Source organism: Rhincodon typus, chromosome 12 (assembly GCF_021869965.1).
Source record: "Rhincodon typus isolate 14 chromosome 12, sRhiTyp1.1, whole genome shotgun sequence".
Lineage (NCBI taxonomy): Eukaryota > Metazoa > Chordata > Chondrichthyes > Orectolobiformes > Rhincodontidae > Rhincodon > Rhincodon typus.
The window spans coordinates 27677704-27687325 of NC_063343.1; the positions used below are offsets into that span (position 1 = coordinate 27677704).

Sequence of the window (9622 nt, forward strand, 5' to 3'; positions counted from 1 at the left end):
CCTTTGAAATTCCACGGATCATGGAACACTTTTGGGGAGCGTTCACCTCTTTTTAAGTCTTTGCTGCTAACTTCTTCATCGCTGAGATGGAAATTGCATAATGCAGTCTGCTATTGGCCAGCATATGACACCTAAGCACATTCAGTCCATATAAACTACAAATAGGTGAAGAGCTTATTGCAAATGACAAGTAGCTGGAGTTTGCAAACACCTACTTCATGTTTTTGCCCCTATAATCCCTTATATCGCGCAGATGTGGATCCCCAGCTTTCCTCCATCAGACTGACACTGATTCCACCCTACCTTGTGCAGTGTCCCAAGTTTTTTCTTCTGGTTTGCAATTTTCATTTAGAGAGCCACAAGTGATAGCAGGGAATGCAGCTCACAGTGGACACTATCAGCACCAGGCTCCACCTCATCATCAGATACTTTCCAGAATCTCTATGTCCCTTGCTTTGCCTCAACAGCCTACTCCCACCCATACCCTCACGTAGAATCACACCACATTGAACTCCAATTCTCATCTCCAATTCTCTCCCCAAACCCTGAGATTACACCTTAATTGATACCCTGCTGCTTTACTTTTACTCTGAGAAGGCCAGAGTGGTCATCACCGCCTATACCCCTTCCCCCATGGTAGCCTACAGTGCCCTCTCCTGCTAAACTGCATAAACTGCCCAATTGCCATGTCCGTAAGACTCTGTGTGCACTGTGCCTCTGATTGATGGTACCAACATGCCAAGAAACAGTACCCCTTTCCCCTGCTTGACTGGACTGAGGATTTGCTCCCACTAACTTTCTGATGTGGCCATGCTGACATGGTTGAATAAGCCTGCTGTGTGTTTGCTGCATGGACAGCTGTCACATGCTTTATGTGTTAGATTGATGTCTTGGTGTGCCATGGAGCAGTTTGGGCTGTGTTTGTTCCTTCTGGCTCAGGGGCATGCTGGTTGCCTGTTTGTAACTAATTTCTACCTCAAACAGAGTGACCACCACCCCCCATGCCACGTGTTGTTATTCCTTTTGATTTTGTGATAGTATACAGCTGAGGAATAGCTGGGAAGTTGATCTTAATGCTGGAGCCCATTGAAGACCAATGTCATTGGAAATTCTGTCTGTGATTATTACGCCTTCCTCAGAGAATTTTTACGTTGGATGGAGAGCAGTAAAAAGAACAGCAGGAGTGAGAACTAGGAATCATGAGGAGATTGATCTAAAGATAAAGTGATTACTGGAGCAAAGGGAAAAAGCTGACAGAAAGGCAGAACAGTCAGAAGCAGGTAGTGCACATACATAGAGAAAGTAGTCATGGACAGTTGAATTCCAGAATGTTTCAACTTTGTGGTACGCGGGAATTGTGATTATGTCAATGTGAAATATTGAGGTAAAACCACAGTTCTAATGAAAAATTATGTGATCAAGTAAAAAATAAGAGTTTTGCCAACAGGACAGTTTAAAAATTAGCTACGTTAAGGGATGATTACCATCTTTCTAGTTTGTTCTTCTTGTTGTCTTTTATGTAGCCTTATTTAAACATTGGCACAAACACATCACTGAAATAACTCCACAGATGCTGGTATCCCGTCACCAAGTCACCTTTTATTTATATGTGGAGAGTCCTTGACACTGATCCAACTCCCTCAAGGCCAGCTTGCAGAGTGCCAGAATATCTGACATCCTGCTTTTATCTATCAGGCAGGGCTCGCTGAATAGACCAGGTTGACAGTCCCAATCAGGGAACTCATTCTGTGAGGTTTACCTGGCTGACCTCATTACAATCACTACAGTAAGAAATATTTCACATAGCTGTCATTAATTTTATTGCAGCATGGTATAAAGTAGTAGGGAAGTAAAGCCAATGCTGCTACTGCTTTTACTGTCAACATTTCAAACATCACACAGGAGATCCAAGTCTTTTGTGATTTTATTAAAAATTACTCTTTTGTTTGCAGGTTTATTTTCTTTCCTTTCTTTAAAGTACTGACTTATGCTGAAATCTAACTCCAAGGGTGGTTTCAGCCTTTCAACATTTAAGAACATAAGAAATAGAACTTCAGTAGGCCATTTTAACTTACAAGTCTGTTCCACCAATCAATAAGATCATGGTGATTTACCTCAACTCCACATTCCAACACTATTCCCATATCGTTTCTTTCCATTAGCATTCAACAATCCATCAACCTTTATCCTGAATACATCAATGACAAAGCATCCATAGTTCTCGTGGGTAGGAGTATTTCAAAGATTTACAAGCTTTAGATTGAATGAGAACCTCCTTTCAGGAGTGACACCTCCTCTCCATTTCTAGATTCCTTTGTCAAACAAACTATCCTTCCAGCATGTACTATGTCAACTCGTTGAAGAATTTATGTTTCAATTAGATCACCTTTCATTCTTGTGAACCGTAGGAAATATAAACCTATATGTTCCTCATAAGACAATTCCTTAATCCCAGAAGTCAGTCCAATGATCAGAGTTGCACTTTTCTCTGAGACATATATCTTATTTTCAACCAAACGTAAGCAGTACTCCAGGTGAGATCTCACCAACAACCTACGTGATTACAGTAAGACTTTTTTACTCTAATCCCTTTGTAGTAAAGGCTAGCATATCATTTTCCTCTTAATTGATTTCTGCAGGTTAACTGCATTTTAACTTCATGTAATTCAGCAACAAAGACATGCCTCTGAATATTGTTTTCCCATTTCTTCCCATTTGAAAAATGTAGTGGCTATGCAAGTGGTATCTTTCAGTAACAAGATGGTGCCATGGGTCCATGCCTGTCACACAATTGAGCGATGAATTTTAATGCTGGTGCAATGCCAGCTGTGCAAGCCATTTGTCCCAGGACTTGGCTGATTGAATCAAACAGCATGTTCCATTAGTAGTTTAAAATATTCAAAATACAGACAAAGTACTAAACCAGTCCACATTTGTAAGACCCAAACCAAATTGTCTGCTAGTAGATGTTCTGACGTGATTGGGCAATACTTGCACAACATCCCATGTGCAGTAATATACACAATAACAGCCAATCTAAGATAATCTGTTGAGTTTGTAACATTGCTCGTTTATGCAAGCTGGAAGTGACATACATTCATACATAAGGAGCCATCCCATGCAAGAGAAAGAAATATATTCAAAGTCTGCCCTCTTTGAATTATCCAGAAGCTTGGGGTGCCTATAGTTCATTTTTGTTTTCGCCAGTGGCAACACCCTTGCTAATCAGAGGTGACTTGGCAACTGATCAACACCTTTTTCTTCTGTGGTATAACTTGTGACCATCTAAAGTTTGGCATTCTTGTTTGTCCTGATGAGTGAAAAATGAAAATCCTTGGCAACATGTGTCTCATTTCAGTGACATTTAAAGAATGTTCTGCTTTTCTACTTTTCTTACCATTGTAAATTACTTTGGAATTCTTGATGTTTTATTACATATGCCTTGCTCTTGTCCAATCATTTTAGCAGCCTATATCCCTTTGTAGCCTCCTTGCATTGCATCACAGTTTAGTTTCTCATTTAAGTTTGCACCATGAGCACATTTGGGCACATTGTAAAGAATTCCCACACAATTAATTGCTGTAGGTCCAACCAGCAGTTTTTTGTGGTACCCAATAGTTACAGCCTGCTAATTCCGAAATGACCCATTCTTTCACCTATTCCAGTGCTCTGCTGGCAGTTCTTTTACATTCTATCCTTAATAAATAAGGTCATTCAAAATGAGTTTCTCCAACACTTGCTATTTTTATTTCAGATTTCCAGCATCTAATATTACTACAATAATTGGAATGTAGGAATATTACTACAATTCCATGAGCCCTAATTTAGTGTAATAACGTCTTGTGTGGCAATTTGCTCAGCTGACCCTTCCTCATACAGGAGTTTACTCAATGAACATTATTCGGGCTGTTTAAACATAGGTAGTATTAAAATTATTCTGGTCCTATCCTCACCTACTGACTGTAAATATTTTATTTCTGGCGAGGACAACCATCAGAAACAGAGGTTCTGACTGATTCTCCATCTCCTTAACCCAGGAATACCGAGGCCAATTCTAGCATTCCAACTGCTACATTTACGAATGACAGTTGCTACGAAATTTGGCTGGTGGCAGCGTAAACTAGTTAATAGCAAATTGGCAGCCCATTTTACACCACTTTGTGGGGCATCCTTTCTTTCAGACAGGGTGTTAAAATAGACTGTGATTCACTTTGGATACTGCCATTATAGCAATTAGAATGCTGTAAGTTTTCTGAGCACTTGCTCAAAAATCAAACTTCCGGATCATGTTGTAACAGAAAGCCTTTTACCCTAAAACCATTCAGAGACCTCTGATTTTTCAAGTTTATTACAATGCATCGGAATCATGCACCATTTTCATTTACAAATATATAAATGAAGTAACATCATTGTGTGTAGATCTGGGTTTTCCTGTTCTACCAGTGCTTCCAAGAACAGGTAGGATTTTTAACCTTGCTAAGCCACTTGGCTGCATTACGAATGTACATTTTTGATTGCTGTCTCGTATCACCAATGTGTGCAATAACTGTCTTAAGTTGCAGTTGCTAACGGTACAATTCACTGCCAATGAAGTCACATCTCCAGTTCACAGTTCAAAGAAGCAGTGAAGTGGAGCACAAAATAAACATTTCCCCAATGAGAGCTGCATTCTACCCTGCTAGTCTGTTGCTGCATGGCCCATTAGGTCAGGACACATCAATTTTATTTCAGACCTACATACATTTAAGGGAGTATCATTAGTGATACTACATAAAAAAATCAAATTATTAAATGTAGCAATATTATTTTGCCATCTAGATCACAGAATACGTTCTTAAAACTACTAAAATTAAATGAACCTTTAGATTACAATTTTCAATTCTTCTTGAAAGTGTAATAATCCTTCATTTGAATATTACTTATGATCTGAATAATTATCTGACTTCAGTCTTGCACTGCATCTTCTGAACCTGACTTATAGCCTGGCTCAATCTGCAATTAAGTGGTGCTGGGATAGAAGAGGATGGAAGAAGATTTTGATTCTATACTATCATTGAAGTCTGCCAACACAATTTCAGCCAATGTCACTATTTGTATTCCCAAGATGTTGCAAAGCAAACACTTATAAAGTAGAAGATAATATCTCAAGGACAGAATGGAACATCCAGTGATGAAAGTTATTCAAAATTCAGCCTCGCTTCACTAAAGTGCCTTTTGGTATGGTGACCATGCAATGTTCAGAGATGTCAGGGCATGAGCTGCAATATTCAATATATTATTTTTGTATTAAGATGTTCTTAGATTTTTTTAGTTGCCTCCATAGGTGCATCAATACTCTTTGCAACTACTGTTTTGGGATGCCTTGAGATTGCAAACAGTACTGCAAAAATCCAACACTTTCTCCCTTTATTTTTGACAAAACACACTTTCGATACATCATGAAGAAGCACCATGTTTGATAACTCAGCCTTTGATCATTTTTAAATCTTAAGTACTTTAATATATACAGACGTGCAAAATAAATATATGTTTAAGAGTAAACAAGTGTGGGAGTCTTGATGCAGGCTATAATTAATAGCAACTTCAGACACCAGGGGATTAGAGTGCTTGACAGCAGTGGAAATAAGTATCTGTTCTCTACAGGTGGAACACCACCCGCAGCACGACTCAGAAATAGCAAAATGCATCAAATATGTATTTTCAAATTTGCGAAGCTTTGAGTCTTATTGCGTGGTTACAGACTAAGGTGTCTGGAGTAAATATAACAAAGAAATGCGATTGCTAGAAATCAGAAACAGAGCAGAATTCTGCTTTATCTCCACAGATGCTGCCAGACCAGCTGAGTTTTACTAGCAATTTCTGTTTTTGCTAAATATTAAAAACCTGTTTCATGCTGGAATCACCCTCAAAATGTGAATTAGATTTTTCCCAGCAATGTTGCATTTAAGTTGAGATTTGTTACTTTTCATTATTCATACGTGAAAGTAGTAGAATCATAGCACAAAATGCCACTTTATAAATGGATATGATATGGAAGCACCACTAAAGAAAGAGCTGATATGAAATTCCTTTTTTGACTTTTTTCAACAGTGCTCACACAGGGGCCATAACATTGACTTTCTTCTTGGTGACACCAGTCCAGAGGATTGGTAAATATCCATTACTTTTAAAAACTATACTGGAAAATACAGCACCATCTGATGAAGGTTACACTGCACTAGAGAAAGCTACAGTGGCGATGCAAGAAGTAAATTATAATATCAATGAATACAAGAGACTAAAGGAAGTAGGTAAGTGTTGTCTAAGGTAATAGCTCTGAAAGAGTTTAATGTTGAATTTGTATTATCTCTACCAAATCTGATGGTCTCACAGTCTTTGGACTGAGGCAATTTAATTCTACACTAACCTTTGTGGGGAGCAGCTATATTCTGTACAACTCCACAGGTTATTATGTACAGAATTTTCTGGTACAGAAGGTAATTTTTCATGACTAGTAATTTGAATGGTTCTTACTGCTATCATACAATCAATGGTCTATCCTCTACTGCTAATAATTAGACAGGCCCCAGGCACATGTAAATAAAGCAGGATTAGTGGCAGCAAGTTATGTCAAATAACCCTTACTCTGTGCCACATACTGGCTGAGGTGGCAGATACCATAAGGTTTCAGCAGTGGCAATGTGAGCAATAACACAATAAGAATTATCTTTTACTTTTACAGTTTGTTTCTTTCCCCTCTGAAAGTGGCCACATGCCCATTTATCTGTATCATAGGTAGAGTAAAGGTATGTGTGAATCTTTTTTTGTTGTCAATATTGATGCCATCTTGTGGGCTAGGTACTTGCAGCTTATAATAATGACTCCTTATGCTTACACAGCCCTTTAATTAGGTGAATTATCTCAAGGTACTCCACAAAAGGTTGTTTACATACCAAAAAGCAGTTGGGAGAAATGAGAGAGATGTCAAAGGTATAATTGGGAGGTGATGACTTAGTGGGAATCATAAGACTAATAATTCTGGGTATATGGGGTCAAATCCCATCATATCAAGTAATGAAATTTGACTCCCATTAAAAAAATACTGGAATAAAATAAAAGCTTGCCGAATGACAACCATATAATCATTATTGATTGTTGTAGAAATGCATCTGGCCTGATGACAACCATGAAAACTTGTTGATTATTTTTAGAAACCCATCATGTTCATAACTGTTCCTTAGGGAAGGAAATCTGCCATTCTTACCCAGTCTGGGCTACCTTTGACTGCAGATCCACAGCAGTGTGGTTGACTCTTAACTGCCTTCTGTGCAATTAGGGTTAGGCAATAATTGCCAGCCTAGTCAGTGACACCCACATCCATGAATTAATTTTTAAACATCTCAAAGTCAATAATTTGTCTTCAATTTTATAAGGTTTGTTTTAGCAAACAGCATCATCTGTGAAACCTTATGAATTCCCTTCTGAAGGAAGGTAGCAAGGACTTCGAGTATTCTACAAACATGGATGGCAATTTTGAAATCATTGAATTGAAGCAAGGACCAGGCAGTAGAAGATCAAAGTACAGTGGTTGTAGGCAAAAATGATTGTGAGTAATTTTGACGAGAGTAATGTTCATGCACAGGCCATACAGAAGCCAGATTGAAGGAATTGGCACAGGGAATAGACGGCAGAAGTGAAGTCGCAAAGTGGATAAAGAAATGCACAGTGATAGCACATTCATGGATCTTAAAGGAACAAGCATGGTTAGAACTGAGACAAGAGGTAAAAAGAAGAGAAACAACGGGACAAAGAAGTGTCCTCTAGGGTTAGAGTAATAAAGCAGTTTTGTCGTTAGGGAGAAAGTGAGCAGTTACTAATATTTGTGATAAAGAAGTAAGGAGAGTTAATTAGTTGATTCAAGAATGGGAGGAAATGGTTGGAACAAGCAGGGGAGAAGCTGAAGAACTCATTAACTGTTTGTGAAGTTTGTGAATGTATAGGAAAGTTGTATCTGAAAATTTAAGAAATGTGCCATGTGTAGTTCAGCGTTACTACGAAATGCACCTGATATATCAATAAGGAAGATCTGGTGCAAAAGAAAAGGACAGAGTATAATGGAATGACATTAGCAAAGACCTAGATCTGACAATTTCCCATAACATTCTGATTGTAGTTATATCAGCAAACATGCATCATCTACTAGGTTTTAGACCAGTCACATGTAAATACCAGACATCATTTCATTGCTAATGTTTTATCTTTCTTCCAATTCCAACAGTAACGAAATACAGCAGACAAGAAAATCTTTCATTAAGGGATACAATAGGCAGAATAAACAAGCATTCCATTGCAAAGAAGGCATCCAGACTCAGCCAAGTTATTAAACATGAAACAGGAATCCTTCCAAAAGTAAGTTCTTTGTTCAGATGTTAATTTGCTACATGCAAAAAAAAATGCAAGATTACATTGTAATCTACAAGTAAAACCATAGCATTGACTTTTGGCAATATTGTAATTAGTGTGAATAAGCTGCAGATCCCAAGAATCAATCTAAACTCAAATGTACTGAAGTGATTCAGATGGTGCACAATAATATGAATGTGACCCAGTTTGCCATCTATAGATTTCAAGTTTTTAGTCCTTCTAAGAAAAAAACAGTGATGTGTTTGAAGTAGGGTGAAAATTAGGGCCGGCATATGATAATATGATTCACTTAAATCAAAAGGTGGCTCAGAAGTGACATTAAAAGAAGAAATGCTGACGTTTCGGGCCTAGACCCTTCATCAGAAAAGGGGGAGGGGAAGGGGGTTTTGAAATAAATAGGGAGAGAGTGGGAGGCGGATAGAAGAGGGATAGAGGAGAGGATAGGTGGAGAGGAAACAAACAGGTCGAAGAGGCGGGGATGGAGCCAGGAAAGGTGAGTGTAGGTAGGGAGTTAGGAAGGGGATAGGTCAGTCCAGGGAGGACGGACAGGTCAAGGGGGCAGGATGAGGTTGGTCGGTAGGAGATGGAGGTGCGGCTTGAGGTGGGAGGAGGGGATAGGTGGGAGGAAGAACAGGTTAGGGAGGCAGGGACGAGCTGGACTGGTTTTGGGATGCGGTAGGGGGAGGGGAGATTTTGAAACTTGTGAAATCCACATTGATACCATTGGGCTGCAGGGTTCCCAAGCGGAATATGAGTTGCTGTTCCTGCAACCTTCGGGTGGCATCGTTGTGGCACTGCAGGAGGCCCAGGATGGACATGTCGTCTGAGGAATGGGAGGGGGAGTTGAAATGGTTCGCGACTGGGAGGTGCAGTTGTTTATTGCGAACCGAGCGTAGGTGTTCTGCAAAGCGGTCCCCGAGTCTCCGCTTGGTTTCCCCGATGTAGAGGAAGCCACACCGGGTACAGCGGATGCAGTATACCACATTGGCAGATGTGCAGGTGAACATCTGCTTGATGTGGAAAGTCTTCTTGGGGCCTGGGATGGGGGTGAGGGAGGAGGTATGGGGGCAGGTGTAGCACTTCCTGCGGTTGCAGGGAAAAGGGCCGGGTGTGGTGGAGCTGGAGGGGAGTGTGGAGCGGACAAAGGAGTCACGGAGAGAGTTGTCCCTCCAGAAAGCAGATAAGGGTGGGGAGGGAAAGATGTCTTTGGTGGTGGGGT

General features: G+C 39.8%; 1 protein-coding gene across 1 annotated transcript in view; it reads left to right on the plus strand.

Moving 5' to 3' along the window:
- The window catches only part of LOC109915258 (rho guanine nucleotide exchange factor 37-like), a 256581-nt gene that overhangs the window by 195293 nt on the left and 51666 nt on the right, over positions 1-9622 (plus strand). Inside the window, exons 7-8 of the mRNA XM_048603948.1 lie at positions 6091-6290; positions 8258-8388. Coding sequence (XP_048459905.1) covers positions 6091-6290; positions 8258-8388 — 331 coding nt within the window. The remainder of the gene's footprint in view (positions 1-6090; positions 6291-8257; positions 8389-9622) is intronic.